General features: G+C 33.2%; 1 protein-coding gene across 1 annotated transcript; it reads right to left on the reverse strand.

Moving 5' to 3' along the window:
- Window positions 1-19689: 19689 nt before the first annotated feature.
- LOC124914808 (dof zinc finger protein DOF2.4-like) lies at window positions 19690-21375 on the reverse strand. Its single transcript, XM_047455420.1, has 2 exons — window positions 21179-21375; window positions 19690-20911 (listed from the first exon to the last, which is right to left on the reverse strand). The coding sequence occupies exons 1-2, from the start codon at window positions 21227-21229 to the stop codon at window positions 20006-20008; spliced, it is 957 nt and encodes a 318-aa protein (XP_047311376.1). The 5' UTR covers window positions 21230-21375; the 3' UTR covers window positions 19690-20005.
- Between the last annotated feature and the right edge of the window lie 1502 nt (window positions 21376-22877).

The raw sequence follows: 22877 nt of genomic DNA on the forward strand, positions 1-22877 counted from the left end.
TTAACTTGGGCCAACTGGAAATTTGGCATATATGTGATTCCCACTCGCTAGTGTTGTAGTGGTATTATGTGGGAAAATTTGCAAATATAACATTTTTTAAAAATTTTAACAATTTTACCTTTACTATTTTTTATTTCCGTTAACCTCTTTCCCTCCCATTTTTTATTTCTTCTTTCTCTTTTCTTCGGCGACCATTTCTCTCCCTCCCCTTCTCATCTCCCCGACTATAATCCAGCATCCCAACGATCGCCATAGGACGCGCACGTCGGGTGCTTCCCCCTCGAGCCTGACTCCCCGACGATCGCCAAGCCCTGGACGTTTCCCCCGCGAGCCCGACTCTCCGAAGTTCAGCCATCGCATTTAGGTTAGTTTTTATTTTTTTCGACTACTCCTCACTCTCTTGCATGTTGAGTATGAAAGATTTTAGGATTTTAGGGTTTAGGATTTTAGTGAGATCTATAGTTTTTGCATGTTGAATGAATGGTTTAAAATAGCGTGAGATCTGAGATCGGTATATTACGTCCCATGCAAGAATAGCTAAATAGTTTGTGAACATTTTCCCGTGGGTACGCAAATTTCATTTTGCGTGGGTACGCAAATTCCGAGATTTCAATTTGCGTGGATACGTAAATTACTAATTGAATTTGCGTGGGTATGCAAATTGTAGTTCTCACTTTGCGTCCCCACGCAATTTACATTTTGCCTTGGTTTGCGTCTAACATTGTGTATATGACATTAATCTAACCAACTGTTTCTTTGCAGATGGCACCAACCGAAACCATTATTAATAATTTTACTGGTCGTGTTTCATGGAAATCCATTGGCACTAGCTAGACAAGGATAAAGGAGAGGTTTACTCACCATAATCTTTTGGATAGGGCTTTGTAGACCAATTCCAGTATCTATTCAAAGCCCCGACAATATTTTTCTCAAGAACCATATTCCATCAGATGCTCATCAGGAAAATCAACTCAAATTCAAAGGAAATAAGGTTCTTGGTCAATGGTGAGGAGGTCTGTTGGGGCATGAAGGAATATGCATTGGTGACAAGTCTCAACTGTGGAAGATTTCCTTTGGTGGAAAACATGGAGGTTGAAGAATGTTCATCCCTTGTACGCAAATATTTTAAGGATAAAATGGATGTTAGAGTGAGAGAGGTTGAAGCCATTTTCGTTGAATGCTCTGATAAGGAGGATTCATAAAAGATGGGGCTCATATTCCTCATTTACTAGTATTTGTTCGCAGCTAATAATAGGAGGAAGTTAAGTTTGAAAATCTTTCGCATGATGGAGGACATGAAGATGTTCCTTCAATTTCTATGGGGAAATGTGTCCTTCAGAGCAACTCTAAAGGGTATTGATAAAGATATGAAATACCTTCGGGGGTTATATCTCGCCAAGAAGAAAATCTGGAAGAAGAAAAGCGTTTGTGATGTCGCTTATACTTTAAATGGGTTCGCACTAGCCTTCCAAGTATGGACCTATGAGCTTATCAATACATTTGTCCCCAAATTTGCGGAAAGGACATGGCAAAATCCTACGGGCCTAAGGATATTTCTCTATACATCCTACGGGAGTTATTACCTCCAGGAGGTATTCACTGCCCTCTAGAAGTGCAATGTTCTCAGCAAAATTGATGAGTCTGAGGAGGAGAAGATGAAGTACTCTAGGGAGGACTTTGAAGATATGTGAGACAACATTTATGACGAATTCTTTGAATTTGATGGGAGGAAGAGAAAGAATGAAGAAGATGAAAGGACTCCCAAATCACCGGCCAAGAAGAGGAGACTTATTAGTCCCCAACTCCCTAACCCTGAATTTATTGATGAAACTAGCCAAGACAACCATCGGCAAGTCCCTTCTGCGATGACTCTTAAAATTAATCAAGACAATTCTACATCTAGTGCACCCAATCGAGTGTCTCAAGCCCATACTAATGCCAAATTTGATGAGATGACAAAGGATGTAAAGGAGATTAAAGCCGAAATCAAGCTCATCAAGAATATCAACATCTTATAATCACATTATTGGGAGAAATAAAGGAACAAAAGAATATTGATTTAATGGATGAGTTTAAGGAGGCTGATACTACACTTGATATTGAGAAGGAGAATAAGAGGCAGGAGAGGAAAGAGATGAAGAAGAGGAAGGAGGATGAGGAGAGGAAAGAGATGAAGAAGAGGAAGGAGGATGAGGAGAGGAAGGAGATGAAGAAGAGAAAGGTGGATGAGGAGATGAAGAAGAAGGAGGAGGAGAGGAAGGAGAGGCTGATGGAGTTGGCCAAGAGGAGGAAGGCGACTGAGTTGGCCATTGAGTTGGCCAAGAAGAAGGAGTTGGCCAAGAAGAGGAAGGCAAAGGCGGAGATGGACAAGAAGGTAGATTTGCGCACCACGCACCACGCCCAAGCCCAACACTAAATTTATATTAATCTGATTTTTTGATAGTGCAAGATGAGGAGGAGGAGATGACCAAGAAGGTAGATTTATGCTCCACGCCCCACGCAAATTCCATTTTGCCTCCCACGCAAATTGCATTTTGATGGCCAAGAGGAGAAGAATGAAGAGGAGGAGGAGAAGACTGTTGAGAATGAGGAGGAGGAGAAGAATAAGGAGAAGACTAAGGAGAATACTGAGGAGAAGAATGAGGAGAAGAATGAGGAGAAGGAGAAGAATGAGGAGAAGGAGAAAGAATTAACTCCAACAAAATTTGCTGGAAAACACTTTCGGAGAAAGAAGAAGTCGAAACTATTAGGGGACTACACTGACCCTATTGGGAAAAAATTTAAACTCAATGATCCGGTAACGGTTAATCCTCTTTTATATTTTGACGAGGAAAAGATGAAGGAGTTGAAGAAATGGTTGAAGAGTGAGGATGAAGACTTGAAAGATGTGATTACTTGCGAAGCAGATCGTTGTTTATTTAACAGATTGCTCACGCCTCAAAAATGGTTAAACAATGTTGTAAGTATTTTTGTTCATTATTATACTTTGGACTTGCGCCCCATGTAAGGTGCATTTTGCGTGGGACTTTGGTCTTGCGCCCCACGCAAGGTGCATTTTGCGTGGGACTTTGGTCTTGCGCCTCACACAAGGTGCATTTTGTGTGGGACTTTGGTCTTGCACCCCACGTAAGGTGCATTTTGCGTGGGACTTTGGACTTGCGCCCCACGCTTAATCAATAATTTTTTTTTGCAAGAGATAGATGTCATTTGTTTCTTAATGAGACGAAGTGTTGCGGAGTTCTCTAAGACATATCTAAAAAATTCACAATAGCTAACTGTCATCTCTCTTAAAAGTTCAAGAATCACTATGATATCTTTGTCGCTGATCCTGAAAGCTTCAAGTTCCACATAACATTCATGGAATATTTAATTGGTGTTGCTGACAGATATTTGACTTCTTGGAATACTGTTAATATCATATATGTCCCTATGAACCAGAAGTTGAAACACTGGGTCATGTGCTAGGTTCAATACAATTGAGATTCAATCCAAAAAACAACACAATTGAGATTTAATCCAAACAATTCAATTTAATCAAAAGAAAGAGGGGTACTAGTAACCAATTCACTCGGACGAAAACATGGGACTTGTTGTCCTTCATCTGCATGGTGTATGTCATTTTGACTTTGTAAGACATCCTGCTCAAATATAGGGAATTCAGGAACCTCCTCTCCTGGTATTTTGCTTTTATGAGTTGGGCGTGAAGGTAGTAACTTCTCTAATAAAGAGACACATAGAGGAGTGCGAAGCTAGTGGGGTGAAGTCGAAATTTATTTTACATAGAACATCACATCTTTATCATATCGGATAACAGTAGGAGGAGCAGTTTTCAAAACCAAATTATACTTCAGACTTTGAACACTAGATCATATCTCAATTTGTCCACACGAATAGCATCATAGACAATGTCAATTAATTCGTCATATGTAGTATTTAAGGATAGAGTACTCACACCTACGCATTAACTAGAGACAAAAGAACTAACACCATCATCATCTTTCTACTCTCCATCATAGAGGACAAAACATCTAACAAATAAATTGGGATTGTAATTGATACAAATTGAATTGTTAGTGTAGTAAACAAAACCATATTATTGTGGTGTGTTGCGTGGGACGCAAACACATTTTGCGTGGAGGGTCCCAAACGCATTTTGCGTGGAACGTGTGACACAAACACATTTTGCGTGGAGGATCCCAAATGCATTTTGTGTGGAGCGTAGGAAACAAACGCATTTTGCGTGGAGCGTGGGACGCAAAATCAAGTTGCGTGGAGCGTAGGACGCAAACGCAAATTGCGTGGTGCATAATTTTTGTTGTGCGCATTTTCACACAGCATTGCAAACATACCAAACGTATTTCATATTTTCAGCTATTGTGTGTTCAACTAAATGGGAATGAAAGAAATTAATATATCCATTTTGATGGCGATGATGCTGGTCGGTCGGGTCTACAGTTGCGAACGTCGGGGAGTCGGGCTCATGGGGGAAGCGTTTGAGAATTAGCGATCGTCGGGGAGTCGGGCTCGAGAGGGAAGCGTCCGGCATTACGCGTCCTATGGCGAACGTCAGGGGAGTCGGGGAGATGAGAAGGGGGTTCTGGGGAGGGAGTGCAACGGTCGCGGGGCCGGAGAAGAGAGAAAGAAAAATGAGAAATTGGGAAAAAAAAGGTTATCCGGGAATTTTTTTTTTTAATAAAGATAAAATGGTCATAACTTAAAAAAAAATGTTATTTTGCAAACACATTTTAATAGGGTTAGTTTTGATAATGACCCTCTTTTTATAGGGTAAGTCGATCAAATTCCCTTATTATGTGATATTTATATATTTATATATATATATATATATATATTTATTTATTTATTGATCATTTAATTTTTAAATTATCTGAACTAAAATTATGAAGAGGACATGTGAGTTATGAATCCTAGCCTATCATATTTATTATTAAATATGTATATTATCAAGATTAAAATATTAATATATTTAATATTATTTAAAATATTAATATATTATATATTTGTTATAATTTGTCATCCCAAATAAAACATTTTTTTTATATAAAGTAAGTTATATATAAGGTGTTCTTAAACAACGTTTTATACAAATATATATATATATATATATATATATATAATTATGCTTAATTTTTAAAGTGTCAAGATTGTCGAGTCGAGAGCTGTGGTTAATTTGAATATATATGTAACAGTAAATGGATATTTAGGTCGGATTGTGGGTTGACCCGCCCATAAACGTAAAACGGTTAAAAAATAAAATTAAAAATGCTATATGTATGTTTCGAACTCGCAACCTAACAAAAACAAGTACAAACATTTAACCAATTAAGCTAATAAGACTTTATATTCTAAATTTAACACCAAATTTGATGAACGCATGATGTTTTAACAATATAAGTTCAACTTTGTAACTAACTAATCTATATATATATATATATATATATATATATATATATATATATATATATATATATATATAATGATGCTTAATTTTCAAAGTGTTCAGATTGTCGGGTCGAGAGCTGTAGTCAATTTGGATATATATATGTGTGAGAGTAAATTGATACTTGTGACGTCGGATTGTGGGTTAACCCGCTCATAAATTTAAAATGATTAAAAATAAAATTAAAAATGTTATATGTATGTTTCGAACTAGCAACCTAACAAAACAAGTACAACCCTTTAATCAACTTGACTAATAAGACTTCATATTTTAAATTCAACACCAAATTTGATGAATGCGGAACATTTTATAATGATGCTTAATTTTTAAAGTGTCCAGATTGCCGGGTCGAGAGTTGTGGTTAATTTGAATATATATGTGAGAGTAAATGGATACTTGTGTCGGATTGTGGATTGACCCATCAGTAAACTTAAAACAGTTAAAAATAAAATTAAAAACTTTATATGTATGTTTCGAACTCCCATCCTAACAAAAACAAGTACAACCAACTAGATTAATAAGACTTTATATTTTAAATTTAACACCAATTTTTTTGAACGCACGACGTTTTAACAATATAAGTTCAACTTTATAACTAATATATATATATATATATATATATATAAAATGATGTTTAATTTTTAATGTGTCTAGATTGTCGAGTATACGTTCTACTTTTTAACTAACTAAAATATATATATATAATATATATATATATATAAGAGTAAATAAAAAATGTTAATTTGTTGTTATATAATTACTCGTGCAAATGCACGGACTACATGTTAAGTGAACATGTAACCTTAATATCACTAATAAAACATTTAATCAACTAAACTATATTATTTTTGTTAATTTAAATACAATACTTTTATATATTTCAGTATAACAACCAGTTAAATAAAATATTTTTTTTCCGAGAATAGGATCACCCAAACTCTAAGATCGGTCGTAGGTACTCTAAGTTAAAATTAAACACGTTACATTTTGTCTCTTATAAACTATTATTGTCGTTATTTAAACTAATTTAGTGGGATAGATTTTTTAATTATAATTATTTAAAAATCTCAGATCAAACAGGCCCTTGATCTTTTACTATCATGTGATGATCGTATAACATAATCTGCATGGCTATGCTCACGATTAGGCTCAAAGTTGATTGAGACCTTATATTTGTCTCTTACATTTTTCTCTCTCTTAGTATTTGTCACGTGGCAATTAATAAATAAGAGGTGAGAAATCCAATTTCCCCTCTCTCTATTATTATATTATTATTGAATGAGAAAGCCTTTTCATAAAAAAAAAAATCTTAAAAATTTATATAATATACAATGAAAAAATTAGTGTGCTCGAATATGTTATCAACTTTGTTTTTTTTTTCACAAGAATGATTATTTCGTTTCTTTATTTTCAAAAAAAAAAAATAATTGAAAAGATTATTAGTCACTAATATTATTAGGCCTGATTATCTCGGAAAGATTAGATTGACAAAGTTATTAGTTTGTATTCAAACCAGATTATCCATTCAAATACAATAGGAATTATGGCCTTTGAACCCATGGAGGATCTATGTACAAGTCTATTGGATTATAGGTTGGGTAGCTCAAAATATTTTGTATGTAAATGACAATAACGACGAAAAATATTGTCGTTATTGAAAGTTTTTCGTCGTTAAAAAGAATTAGCAACAGTGAACTAGACATATTTAGTTTGTTTGCTTGATATTATTATAATTATAGTCCGGGTAGATTTTATAAAAAGTTTTTAGCCCAAGTAGATTTTAAATCATAACTCCGCCCTTGTTTTGAACTAGCAAACTCTTATGTTATAAGATGATAAAATTTATGAATATTGACTTAAATGGAAACATTAGAAAGTGGTAACCCGTCTTCATCGCCCTAGCTCAATCGCCATTATTATCAAGTAGTAGATCTCCATGACCTAATCATATGCAGATATGCTTACGAACTAGAGAGAAAACTAAACATATATAATTTTTTTTTAAATGGTCAATAAAATATTATAAAATAAAATTAAAGTCATTTAAGAATTAAGAATAACGGAACAAAGTATGACATCAAAAAATAAAATAATAAAATACAATGAAAAGAGAAAAATAAAGAACTCCGGACAGGATAAAAAATTAACGTAGACGGAGTTCTTGATAGTTGATTATACTATCCTTATTCTTTTCTTAAAAAAAAAGTTAAAAAACTTAATTAAATTTAAAATAAAAATAAGCAAATATTACTTTCATATCTTATATAAGAAGATAACAACAAATAGATTACTCTCATTTTAAACAAACAAAGAGTGTGAGAAACCAATTTTAATTTTCAAAGCTGAAGTGCCATATATCATATCGAGAGACAGGATAATACAAATAACAAATACTCTATTTTATTTTATAATGGTTAGTCGTGACAAGATGTGTTGCGAAGAGGTAAAAACATTTTGCTTTTGAATTACAAATGAGTGACTACAATTTAAAGCTTATTATGAAATTAACGTGATTGGCATTGAATTTGAATGAGTGATGTCTGAGTCAATCATTGGTTATTCGGACGTTATTGACATATTTGGATAGAAACCGCGAGTTCATATGGATTGAGTCGATGAATCTCTATCTCGATTATTAAAAGTAGATAAAAAATGAATGCGTGAGTAAAAATGTTAATTCTTTTCTAAACAAACATTAAAAATTAAATTAAGCTTGATTAAAATAAAAATAAATAAAAGACTACGTACTTAGTTTGTCAAATATGAAGGTAGCAAATTATAAGTAACTTAGTAGTTAGTTCATGATAAATATCTTAAGTAATGTATGTTTTTTTTATCACAAATGTGACTATTTATGCTTTTATAATTAGTGAATTAATTAAATATTAAAATAGCATTTTTACTTTATTTTAAGAAACTATACGCGAGTCATGAATTCTTTTTATTATTATTATTATTATTATTATTATTATTATTATTTCAATATGCATGTATGTGGGGACTAAATAACACGTACGTGCATGGATTCTGGTCCATACTTTAAAAGGTAATATCTTAAACATCAAATAATTACATGCTTCTTTAACTTTATGTATATATTTTTTTATACATTAATCCCACTTGCAAGAGTTTTATTTATCTTTCTATTTTTAAAGAAAATATTAAGACGTATCCACTTTATTTTATTTGTTTTGATCATTAAGGCACACTTTATTTTAAAAAAATTTTACTAAAATTTATTTTAATTCTCGACTCCATGGTCATCCTACACATAATTTAAATGAAGAGAAATAATAGAGAGCGGAAAAATATTGACAAAAATATATAGAAAAATGTGTGTCATCATTTCATTTGATTGAAAATGTAATAAGATAGAGAATTTTAAAATTTTCAATCTAATAGAGGGATGACACATTATTTCCCTACATATTTCTGTCCATATTCGCTCTCCATTATTTCCCTTAAATGAAAGAGTTCTTACATATTTATATAACTTAACATATCATTCTTGGCAACATTTTTTATTTCATGATCAAAATATATATGTGGCACATAGTTTACTTATAGAAAAAATATATATTTTTAAATTAATCTTCATCACTAGTTAATTATTAATCAAAAGATGGTAGGGATATTTGGGTTCTTGTGGGACCAAATAATTGGTCCATAATTGATCATCTTAGCTTTCTTTGGGATTAAGGATTCCCATTTTTGGAATATGTTTTTCATTCATGATTGATTAAATGTTTGATGACTAACTATAAAGAACTCATTTATCGGTCCATAATTGATCATCTTAGCTTCTTTGGGATTAAGGATTCCTATTTTAAGAATATATTTTTAATTCATGATTGATTAAATCTTTGATGACTAGCTATAAAGAAAGAATTTAATATTTTTGATACGACAATGTTTCATTTGGTTGGGTAACATATTTGTATTTTATTTTATTTTATTTTAATATTAATGTTTTATGATTTTTTTTTCTATTATCATTTTTAATATGAATTAATTATTTTTAAAAATAAAATTTAAATATAAGCAATAATTTATGTTCTACCTCTTCAAAAGTAATATTTATGAGATTTTTTTGGACCAAAACAATTTGTCAATTGGTTGCGTGAAGACGAAGAATTTGGTAGTGATGTGTTCAATTTTAACTTCTATTTTGCGCCCATAATCTCTTTAAAAGGTTGAAATGGTAAAAGAAATTAAAAGTATGTGTTAGTGGAAAAGAAATGGTCCACCACATAGGATTATTTTGATTCAATGAAGTTATTTAAATATTAAGATATACATATAGTTTAAATCATAAATTATTATTTTTTTAAATATCATGTATATTAAAAATGATAAGAATCGTTTAAACACAAAGCATGACACGAAAAGAAAAAATATGTCACTAAATAGGTTATCGAGCTCGTAAATCTTCGAGAATAACGATTAATTCTCCGACCGACTCTACTGGTTTCCCCGAATGAATCTCAACAGCGTCATGATACGCATCGGACGACTACGATCATTAAAAGTTCGACAATTTCTCTTCAACCAGATCATAGTTCACCAAAACGTAATTGAAATGGTAACTCAATTATGTAGGTTAGTCATATGAGTCGAATCAATCCAAACTTTTCATCAACTATCCAAAGACTCGGGCATCACTCAATGAATCTCAATAATATTCCACAAAAACTCCAGACACTAGTCACTCATCGACAATGTGATAGTAGTGAGTTCCCGATTTAACCTCTTCATGACACATACTACAACGAATACAACATCTTTCCATGCAGATGTCATTCTATAACCGTATCCAAAAAAATGAGTTTTTTATGAAATCTTTGACTCTCAAAGTTTCTCTCAACAAAAATTATATGAAATCATCTTAACGGACAAATTGTAGCAATGCCCCCATTGAAGTTATTCATGTTTTGTCAACGCATAATGTCTTTTCCATACGAGAATACTTGTTTTTTTTGGGGGGGGGGGAAACGACTTAGCGTCATTTCATTAAAAATTTCCAAAAACGGGAAAAAAAAACCACGAGTTTAAGAGATCATTCTAGACAGGCCTAGAATAATTTTGAAGTCGTAACATTCTGAATAAAAGCTAAAAAGCTAAAAACGTAAATGAATTATCTATTTACAATGCTTTCAATTCTAGTGAGTTTAAAAAACGATAAATTCTAGTTCCTGTAGATATTCCAGTTCTGCTCCGTGCTTGGATTTCTTCTCCACGTTCCCGCGAGAGCGCTACAATCCGATACAATATCTTTCCATAACTCGTCAATGCTCCTGCGGGTTCTGTCATATACCCTTGCATTTCGTTCTTGCCAAATGTTATACACCACTGCTCCAAAGCCGCACTTGAACACGCTTGTTGCAAATCTATTTCCCTTGGCTTTGAGTAGTGCTGCTTCTTTGATTTCATTTCATTCGCTCGGGAAACTGATCAGCTCCAGGCTTTTATAGAATCTGTCTCAAAGCTCCGAAGCAATACAGTAGCTCCCGAATAGGTGATCTATGGTTTCTTCATTTCCTATGTATAGAAGACAGCTCGCGTCCGGGATGCTCATATACTTACTGATACGATCACGAGGGCTGAGTCTTTCCCAGAAGGCGAGCTGGTGTCGAGGGATAATCTTCGTTGACCATACAAGAGGAGTTCATTCTACTTTCAGCGCTTTTTCCCGGATTACCTCCCATATTTTCTTCAATACCAGCTTTCCATTGTCCTCAGCTTTCCATTCATGAATATCCGGTCTGTCGTGTAGTTGTATGTTACTTATATGATCAAGTATCCTCTTTCCTTCTGGAATTCTTCTCAAGAGCAAGTTTCAATTCCCGTCTTTGATGTCTCTGATTTTTGCTTTTGCGCAGTCCCTTCTGATACGAGTATTTTGAAACTCCTCATTGTCGATGATAAGCTGGTTTTCAAACCAAGGGTCGTACCAGAATAGAGTGCCTTTCCCGTCCCCTAGTCGGATGTCATAAAGATCTGCAATATCGCTTCATAGTTTAAGAATCTTTTTCAGAGACCAGCTCATACCTTCGTGAATTTTGCAGGTCCAGATGCTGGTTTCGTGTTTCATAAACCTCGTAAGCACCCATTTGATCCATAGTGACTCCTGATTGCGCTCCAAAGCCCATAGATGCATGAAGGTTAGAGCCTTGTTCCACTCGATACAGTTCTTCAAGTCGATGTCTCCCTCGTCCTTCGGTTTGCAGAGAGCGGTCCATTTGACTTTCTTTCCTCCTCTTCCACTACTACCCTAGATAAGATTCTCATCAGCGTGTCGAGTTCCTTCATTACCTTCTTCGAAATGACCATTTGTTGCGCCCAATAGTCAACTATGCCCATAACCACGGTTTTGATAAGTTCGATCCTCCCTACATAAGAAAGTTTTTTCGCTGCCCAGCCAGATATCGTGTTTTTTACCTTTTCAATCAGAGGCTTGTAGTGTGAGATCTCGATCTGCTTCGTAGTTAACGGAATTCCTAAGTACCTTATGGGAAAGTTGCCTTCCTTGATGCCCATGATGTTGAAGATGTCCTGCTTTGTTTCGTCCTTCACGCCTCCATAAAATGCCACACTTTTGCTTTCATTAATAGTTAAACATGTTACCTCATAAAAGAACGTTAGTGCAGCCCTAATAGTTTTAATGGAATCAACGTCTGCGTGCGCTAGAATGAACAAATCGTCAGCAAAGCATAAATGTGTTACCTCCTCTACCTCACAGAATGGGTGAAAGATGTATGGACGATTCTTTCGGAACATCGCGAAGATGCTCTAAAAGATCACCATGATAGCTACGAAAAGGTAAGAAGAGAGGGGGTCCCCTTGCCTTACCCCGTTTTCACCCTTGAAATAGCCTTTGTGGACTCCATTGACGCTAACAACAAAACAGGATGATGAAACGCATTGCATAATCCAATCGATAAAAATCATAGGAAAAGCAGAAACAACCAGAAAGTCTCGAATGGCTTCCCATATAATAGAGTCAAAAGCTTTCTTGATATCTATTTTGAAAGCCACTCTCGGGGATATTTTCTTTTTCCCGTAGCCTTTTAATAGGCTCTGCATGAGAAGAATATTATGAGAGATTGTCCTACCGAGGATGAATGCAGATTGATTAAGATTTATTATTTTTCCTATTACATTTTTAAAACGTTTAGAAATGATTTTTGAAATTATTTTATAAATCACATTGTAACAGGAAATTGGTCTGAAATCTTGTACTTTCTCAGGTACCGCAGTTTTGGGGATCAAGGTTAGGACCGCTGTATTCCATTGCGTTAACATCTTCCTGTTTTTGAAAAAATCTGTAACCCCATCAGTAACATCTTTACCCACAACCGACCAATTATCTTTGAAGAACTGTGCATTAAACCCATTAGGACCCGGGCTTTTATTCCCATCAATACTAAACAGAGCTTCTTTAACCTCAACCTTCGTGACCACCCTTATCAACTCGCGACTATCTTCTGCAGAGATTTTCCTATCAATAATTTGATACAAGGTATTCAGGTGACTTTGATGCTGCTTTCTTGTACCCATAAGATGCTTATAGAAATCGATAGCCAGATCTTGGACACCCTTTTGACCCTGAACATATTCATCATCATCATTCTTCAGCCTGTACACATTGTTTCTCATGTTTCTAACCTTGCATTTTATGTAGAAGAAAGCTGTGTTTTTGTCACCCAACGAAAGTCGGCTCTGTCTTGATTTCTGTCTAACAAAATTCTCTTAAGCAGACTCAGCTTCCTGAAGTTTTCAAGCGCATATCTTTCTGTTTCATTGAGTTGTTCATCACTATCATCCCTTAATAACTTTTTCTGAACCTCTTCCAGTTCTTTTCTAGCAGCTAGAACTCTATTGGAGATATTACTGAACTTCTTCTTGTCAAAGCTTTGGAGATGATTCTTTAGGAGCTTAAGCTTCTCAGAAACCTTGTACATGTTGGAACCTCTGACATTTGTTGACCATACGCTTTCGAGAATACCCTTGAATTTATCATTATCCATCCAGAAATTGAAAAATTTAAAGGGCCTTTTGAACCTTTCTTCCTTTTCTCAGAACAATTTAATCGGGCAGTGATCAGATATACCCGGATTCAAAATATGAAGTTGACTTCTCGGAAATTGGTTAATCCAATTCTCATTTACCAGACATCTGTCAATTCTACTTTTTCTAATTTGCTCATTCCCTCTCGTAGAAGACCAAGTGAAGAAGTTCCCAGAATTGGTAGGCTCGATACAACTCATATCTCTAATGTAGTCATTAAAGTCAATCATATCCCGAGTAATTTCAGATTCTGGGTTACGATCAGATTCGTTTCTGGTTACGTTGTAATCACCGAGGACAGCCCAAGATTTATCAATACCGATTCAGTTTCTAAGACAATTCCAGAGGAGTTTTCTGTCAGTGCTTGAGTTGCTACCATAGACAATAGCAAGATTAAACACGATTCTTGTGATTTTGTCTTTGACCTCCACCAGGATTTCTTGATCATTCGAAAAGAGAGTCATCACCTCAACAACTTTGTTATCCCAAATAACCCAGATTCTGTCCATTTTGTCATTTGAGTTGTGAATGATTTCCCAGCTACTATTAATACACAGTTTGCTAACCTTCTCAACTTTCCGACTTTTGACTTTTGTCTCAATAATACCCATAATAGTGATCTTCTGATTCTCAATGATCCTCCTGATTTCTTTACATTTTAGAGGGTCATTGAGTCCCCTTATGTTCCATTTCACTATATTCATGAATGAATATAAGTATTGGGTTCCTGACTTTCCAAACTGTCCTGGACCTCTTCATCGGAGAAATCATAAGCATCACTTGCCTCACTATCCTCAATGGCTACAGTTTGATTACATGGAATATTATTGCCATTGAGTGAGGGTTGCCTCATGTAGATCTCATCTTCTCCCGTGATAGATTTAGTGGCTTCTGGATCCATGATCTTTCTTCTTTGTCTTCGATTTTCATCTTGTTCTGCTTTAGTAGGTCTTTTCTGACTTTGAACTTCTTCACTATTGGATTCATGTTTGTTATCGGTTTTAATTCGCCCTACTTCAGAACTAAGGCTCACTGCCTTATTCAAGACCAAATTGTCTTCTTCTGCACTTGATCTTTTGATTTCACAAAATCCAAGATTTCTCAGTCCATTCTCAAGAGCTTCTTTATTACTTATTCCAAGATTCTCATGTTCATCATCTCGAAAGGTGGCTCTGAGCCCAAGGATCAGGTCATTTCGAATTTTGATGACATTGTTTTTTCGGTTCCTGCTTGCATTCCTAGAACTGTGAAGAGTAGACTCACGACCTATTGGAGTGCCTTTAGATCCAATTTTGCTTGTTTCATATGGGCCAAGTATTCCCCGTCCCATAGATCTTTGAATTTCAGAAACTTTGGAACCAGGACATGTAGTTACATCAAGACCAGTTCTTTGATCAGTATTGGGATCGGTGGAGTTATGACCAATAATAGTATCATCCACAATTTGCGTCCCACTAAAAATAAAACTTTTTTATGGGACGAATTCTCTTTAATTTTAATCTCCTTCTATATCTAATTTGGCTAGTGAAGTCACTATACATATGATCGAAAAATGTCCTTATTGTGCAGGGCCGTCTCGTTCATTTTTGGGGCCTTGGGCGATCTAAGATTTGGGGCCTAAATTTTGAATTCAAAAACAATATTTAATAAGAAAAAATATATGATTCTTATAATATCAAAAAGATAATAATATTCGATTTATGAAAGTTTAAACATAAAAGAACAACTTACAAAAAGTTCATAATTTTTATTTGAAACGAGTTAGTCTTCTAGCACTCATTCCAGCAAAATCATCAATCAACTCTTCATATTGTATTTCATCCAATAGCTCATTTTCAATACTTATAAATGCCAATTCATTAAGCCTTTCTTGCAGCATTGTGGAACGCAAATAGGACTTCAACAATTTCAACTTAGAAAAACTTCTTTCAGCCGATGCAACAATCCCCGGAATAGTTAACAAGAAACGATAGGCAATAATTGTATTTGGAAAATAATCCAAAGCTCCCCTTTGAGAATTTATCAACTCTGTTATTCGTTTCTTCTTTTTAAGTTTGTCATAACCAGATTCATATTTACGAGTGGGAGGCGTTATCTAAAAACAAAACAAAGTCGAAATGATAAACTACTGTCTATTACTACTAACCTTTAATTAAATAAACTTCGATCAAATGTTCCCGAATGGTCGAATCCCCACCCACCTTCTCAATCCCAGTGCAGCGGCCACCTTCGATCAAATGTTCCTTGCTTCAATCTAATTAAGCTTTGAGTCTTTGTTGAGAGAAAGATTTCAAAGATCTAATTAAACTTTTGAGTCACTATTGAGAGAAAGATTTTAGAGAGAGGGAGCCGAGTAGAAAGAAACATAAAACCTAATTTTATTTTTTTTATAGTACTGCATAAAAAAAAAAATTGGTCTTCTTAATTTTGGGGCCTTAGGCGATGGCCCATCTTGCCCACCCTAATAGTCGGCCCTGTTATTGTGCCATTTTTACATATAGCAATGGAAGAAGCTCGAGAAATCGTAGCTAGACTTTTGATACTACATTAAATGTTGGGTCAAAAATTGATCGAAGAATCATTCCCCACAATGAATCTAGATTGCCCACGAAATTTTTCACATAGAATTAATTCACTCCAAATGCTACACTCCGTTGAATAATTAGATATTTTGGTGAACCAACTAGACCAATCTTAACCATACTTACATCTAATCATCGATGCTCAAAAACTATTCGGCTATGTTGCAAATCTGCTATATTATTTTGATAGAAGAGCCTTAATAGAAAAACAATATCTCGAATATTCAGACTTCCTTAATCTTTAAAACATTTAATCTTATCTGAACTGGATGACAAAAAGATAAGTTATATTAAAATTAATAAAATAATAATAGTTTTTTCCCTTATAACTAAATACTAAACTATCTAAATAACAATTTGTTTCTAAATTAACATGCTTTTTTTTCTCCTTAAAAGTATAGTTTTCTCTCTAAATGATCATTTTATAACCTAATTAGTCACTTAAGAGTCTTCATTACCACAAAAGTTTAATTACATTATTGAAAGCAAGAAGAGAAAAACACTAAACTTTCTAGAAATGAAATAAAAATTTGGTCCTTTGACCATTTTTGTTGTGGTTTAGATTTCTATTGGATTAATGGAATAGGGTTTCATTCTTAAGAAAATGAAATGGAGATTAAAAAATACAAACAACAAAATTGGTAAAAAGGATTGAGTGCGCATGTATTGTCATCAATATTATCATGTATTGTAGAAAAGCAAAAAGAAATACATAAAGAGATTCCAAAATGCCCAGTGATTTAACCCCCCACACACTCTTCTCTTTTAACTTAGATATATGTTTTTTTTATTTTAATAATTTTTTCAGCTATCATCTATTAAAATAATAACATAAATTTACTTTACTTTTAAGTGAGTTTGGGTTGAATTGAGATAAAAAAAAATGTCTCTCGATATTGAGTTGATAGTATGTCTCAATTACAATAGAAGAGTTAAAGGAGTTTGTCATCTATAATCATGACTTATACGTTCTTAATATAAATTAAATTTGAGACTTTCGATCTTTTAAATAAGACTCATTTCATTTAAGCAATAAATTTAAGAGAGAACAATTCTCTATAAACAAGTATCTTAGAATTTTGAGTGTTTAGTAAATGAACTGAAAAATTAAGTTTTACTTTTTCAAAAGTATAATTTTATAAGCTAGTAACATAATGGAGAATAGAGAAAACTGGACATTAGAAAAGCAAAATTTGTGGTAGTGACAACAATCAAGGGAAAGTAGCTTTGCATGCACTCACAAGTCTCAAGTGTGCATCAACATATATATATATATATATATATATATATTCAATTATTTTTTAAATTGGTTTGGGATTTTTTTTGATTTTTTATAATTTAACAAATTAAAAACTTAAATAAATAAATAAAAAATCAATAAATGTTTTTTTTTTACAAAAACTTATAAAAACCCTAAAATAACCAAATATAGAACAATACCCCAAGATTGTCCAGAAGATTTTTGGAGCCTTATGTCACATTTGTCTATTGGATTCATTTAATATTATTTTTGTATGGATTAAAAAATATTGTTAACAATTTTCCTTTTAAAGTTGTCAAGAAAATCACAATCAACGAAAAATTTAAGTGTTTGGAGATCACGACAAGTATCCACTGATACACAAATCATCCAAGTTCAAATGACAAGACGAATGTTATCTAAAAGATAAAAAAAAATCTAATTTTAATAATATAAAAAAAAGTGTCAGTAAAGAGAATAATAATAATAATTAATAATTTCATAATCAAGATTTCGGATAACTACTATATATGTACATCAATAAACAGTATTCCACTGATTGCTCAATGTTCACAATAAATTAAAACATCTTCTTTTATTTTGCAATTAGAATTTATTATTTATATATATATATATATAGCTTTTAGAGAGAGAGAGAAGGTACCCTTTAATTTTACTTGTTTTTAGGGTTCCTTTAAGCAGCCTTGGGTCATGCAAAAAGCAAATCGGACCCATATAAGATTCCTTTCTTCTCAGCAGAGACTAATCTTATAAACATTTATATATTTAAATGATTTACAATTAATACTCATCATCCATGTAGGTCTGAGTGTGTGTGACCCATCACCCATCTCTAATAAGTTTGAATTTATTTATTTATTTTTGCGAGACACTCACCGTTGTATCCTTCCGTTTTCATTCATCGAACATTTGATATTTTAGTCTATTATGTTACTTAGGTCGACTATTTTCATCAATTCACCTTGGGTGTTTGAATTTCTGTATATTAGCATGTATCCTTTTATGGGTAATTAAGTTAGATACTAACTAATTAATTAATCTATGCTAACTTAATTTACCCAAAATGATCATAATTCAGCTCTCCTATTTTGTGAAAATAACTAGGCTCTTGTTATCATTTACCATGAATACTTTCAACAAAATTAAATTTAAGAAACCAATAAGCATGGAAGAAGAAAAAAAACAAGGGACTTCTTCTGATTATATCAAATTGGTTAAATAGCTTCAAATAATTCATTAGAAAAACATGATCTTGCAAATTAAGGTTGCAACTTCGTGCAAGAATAATTTTCAATATAACTATAATACAACATAAAATATAAAACAATAAGATTCTTGCAATCGCAAAAGATTAAGAAAATCAACTACAATAATCAGAAATCATCAAAAGATCAGAAAATAAAAAATAATTTTCACAACTCTAAAGTTGTGAAGTTGTTAAATCAACATAAAGTTTTATCATATTTTTCAGTATCCTTATTTTTGTGTTAAGGTGAGTCTTCCGATCCATCTGTCATAATTATGTCGTTATGTGGTTGTGCATCTCTATCATGTGCGGACTTAATTGCACACATTAGTTTTCTTCTCAATATTTTCGGTGTCTCATGGTTAGTCTCAGAGTAAGATCGAAGTGATTATCATGTGCACGAGTTGGCTTCATGGAGCATGCTAGTCTTTAGCCTTGTTTACTACTGGTTCTATGCATGGATGCTAACAACTTGCTAGATGATTGATGCCTAATGAAAAATTGGGTTATTCCAACCTCTAAATTCCGTGTTAGGCTTAAAGAGTAGAGCTTTCTTAATTATTTTGTGAGCAAAATGGGAGAAATTTTTCATTCATTCAAAAGATACATAAAAATCATATTTAGCTAAATACAAATCAAATTGTGACAATAATAACAAGATTAAATCAAATAAACAAAAATATCAAATGGACATCTAAAAGACATTACAAACATCAAAACTCAAAAGTATCAAAACAACTTTAAAAAATATGACACTAATATAATTAAGATATCAAGTTTCTCAAAAAGAATAGCTAAACATGAACTTTGATACATTTTCCCTAATCAAGTTTGGGACATGAATATACTTTTATAACTCTTTTTTAATTTAGTTATTTGAGTCTTAATTTGTTGAATTTTATTCTTATTAATTATTATTTTTTTAATGTATTTTAATTAACTTATGACAAATAATTAATATTGTAATGATTTGTTTTTATTAAGTAATTCTTATGCTAGTGAATAAAAAAATGTCACTCTTTCATAATTTTTGTATTTGATGGAAACAAATAAATGAGGCATTTTAGAGATCTGATTAGGGCTGGAAAAATAATTAATATATATTGAAATTAAGCTTCAACTTTATTATAAAACACAAAGAAGCCACACACCATATTAAGATTAAACAAGTAAGATCCCCCAAACTATAATTAAAATATATCAAAAAAAAGAGAATTATAGAGAAGCAGCATCCTACCAAGTTTAGGGTTACTTCATAGTCCCAAATCAAAGTATTATTCCATGTTGACATTTAACTTGAATATTGTTTCTCCATGATCTAAACCATCTAATTGCATGTCTTCTTCCTCCACACATTAATAGATCATCATTAAATCTAGAACACCCATTCATTATAGAAGATTACTTGTAGTTGAAGAAGGACTAAACCCAGAAAGATCAGTCCATGAACTAGTTCTAGCATTCCCACTTCCCCAATTAGTGTTAAAATGACTATTATTATTCTCATTTCCTTGGCTCACTAAAGTTTGCCTTGACAAATTCAGCTCTTGATCACACTCCTTCAACTTAGTTGCCATAGACAACTTCATTCTTGTCTCATCGTTACCATGAAGTGGGAATGCTTCTAGTCCGGTCAGTGTTGCTCCCGATTGGTTTGTTCTAACCCATGGGCTAGTTGGGCTTACCCACGGACTCGGTCTGATCAGTCCTGTAAGGGAGGAGGTTTGAAACCGCCAAGGCTCAACCCCACACGCCGGTAAGAATGAGTTTGGGATGAAATTGTTTGTTTCCATCAAGGGAGATGTGATTCCGCTGTATTGCAACCCGATATCCCCATGGATATTGAACTCACCGAGTTGACTCGGATGAGCCATGAATCCTGATGGGGCACCGCCGCCACCACCACCACTTGGGCCGCTACTACTGGCCGGAGACTTGGAGGAGGAGATACCAGAGGATTTGGTCCTCTTGTTCCTCCGGGAACCACCTCCAACCGGTACGTTTCTTCGAGTCCCGCCCTTAGTCCAATACCTTTTGCATGCTTTGCATAAGTACCTAGGCTGATTAAGATTGTAGTTGTTGTAGTAACAGAATTTTGTGTTGGTGGATTCACATCTAGGGCACTTTAGAGCTGCCTCTGGCATGGGTATATTGGCCATCCTAGCTTGGTCAGCCATTGAACCGGGCCTAATCGAGCCTGACCCAGCTCCATGGGTAGGTCCCGGTGCAAGCGGTGGTGTTGGTAGTGAAAAGTGAGAGCTTTCGCTGGTATTACTACCTCCTGGTTGAGTATTAGCCTGAAAAAAGAAAAACAGTTAGTACTAATCAGGTCATAACTTGTAAAGAACCATTTTTGTTAGGGTTTCATAAAATTAAGGTCTAATGAAATGGTTTCGTCCTTTCAAAAGACCACAAAAAAAAGTAGAAAGTTTGGAGGGATATAATCTGTTATATTCAAATCAAAGTAGTAGAGAATATTTATCTTTGGAGAATTTGTTCTTTTAGCTTTATTTGCAAAGAAGCCATGGAAGCATATTGAAGAAGAAGAGAGTTAAAACCCTTACTTGCTGCCAGTTGGCTGGATCGAGATAAGGTGGGATGGATGAAGAAACCATTGCTTCTCTCTCTTATTGTTCTTTTTTTTCTCTTTTGCAAAAGGTTGATTGGATTCTTCAAAATGAAGTATAGAGAGAGAGAGGGAGAGGGATAAACTAAGAATGGGAATAAAATGAGGGGGCTTTATGTGTTTATATATATGTACATAATCATTATAAGAGCTAGCTAGGTTGTCAATTTGTTCTCTTGTCTATTTTTGTTTTATTTATTTTTAGAGTTTTGATAATCTTCTTTAAGTTGATCATGGAAGCCTAAATTATCTTCAAACAGGACTGACAGACAGACAGACAGACCAACAATTAATGATCATGGTGAACATCACAAATAAAAGGATCAATATATTTACCCACATATGTTTGCACCTTTTTAGGGATGATTTTACATGTTTTTGAGGTTGCTTTAAGCAGCCTTAATTGGTCATAGAAAAAGAAAATTTTGATACCCATTTACATAAGATTCCTTTCTTCCGAACAGACTCGATCATCATGAAGACTTTATTTTATTTTATTTTTGTTTTAGAAGCCTCTACACACCTTAAACCCAACTCGAAGACAGCTAGCTAGAGATAGCAACTTTACCCAAAAGGGTGTTTTTTAACGATCAAAAATTATGTCGTTTATAAGGACAACTATTAGCGACGGTGCAATAAGTCAATATTAGGAGTGTTCAACTGGCCGGTTAACCGGTTAAACGGTTCCGGTTAATACCGGTTTTGACTTTTATTTTACAAACCGGTTAACCGGCCGTTAATGGTATCGGTTTTACCGGTTGTGGTTCTGCCGATTTTGGTCGGTTCTGACCGGTTAACCGGGTTTAACCAGAAACCGATAATAAATTTTTTAAAATTAAGTAATAAACTTACAAAATATTTTTTTTATATTATTGTTTGCACTTTCCTATTATATACTATTCTCCATCTTTTCTTGTCTCTATTATAATATATTATATTAATATAATATAATATAATATAATATAAATATATTATATTATAATAATAAATTTTATTTATATATTTAGGAATATGTTATAATATATAATTTTATTGTAACAATATAATATATTTTATAGTTATTCTGTTAGGTTTTTAGATGTTCTTGGAAAAAATTCAAATTATTATGTCGATTAGTTTTTGACCAACCAAGTATAAACCAAGTATAAGTAAATATGATTAAATTCCCTTCTCGACCGATAGAACGGGAAGTGGAATCGGTAAATTATAATTTATAACTTTAATTTTAGGTGTTTCCGTGTTAGACGTGTTTGAGAGAAAGTTAAAACATGAAATGAAGGTTGAACTTTGAAGACATCAAGTTTTAATTTTCTCAACTATTTTGATTTTGTTAATTTATAATTCAACGGTTATCGTATCGTTATAAAAATAATTTTACATATTTTAATGAAATTATTTTAATTTATTTTTAATTTATTTTTGTAAAATTTTATATAAATTATAATGTTTTTTAAAAATTATTTATAAAATAACTAATACAAATTATAAAATATAAAAATATATAATTAAATTATTACCGGTTTACCGGTTAAACCGTTAAAAAAATAGGGAAATCAAAAACCGAATCGTTTAACCGGTAAAAAACCGATTAATCGGAACCGCTAGAACCGGTTAACCAATAAACCGTTAAAATGAAA

Source organism: Impatiens glandulifera, chromosome 1, assembly GCF_907164915.1.
Source record: "Impatiens glandulifera chromosome 1, dImpGla2.1, whole genome shotgun sequence".
NCBI classification, from domain to species: Eukaryota; Viridiplantae; Streptophyta; class Magnoliopsida; order Ericales; family Balsaminaceae; genus Impatiens; species Impatiens glandulifera.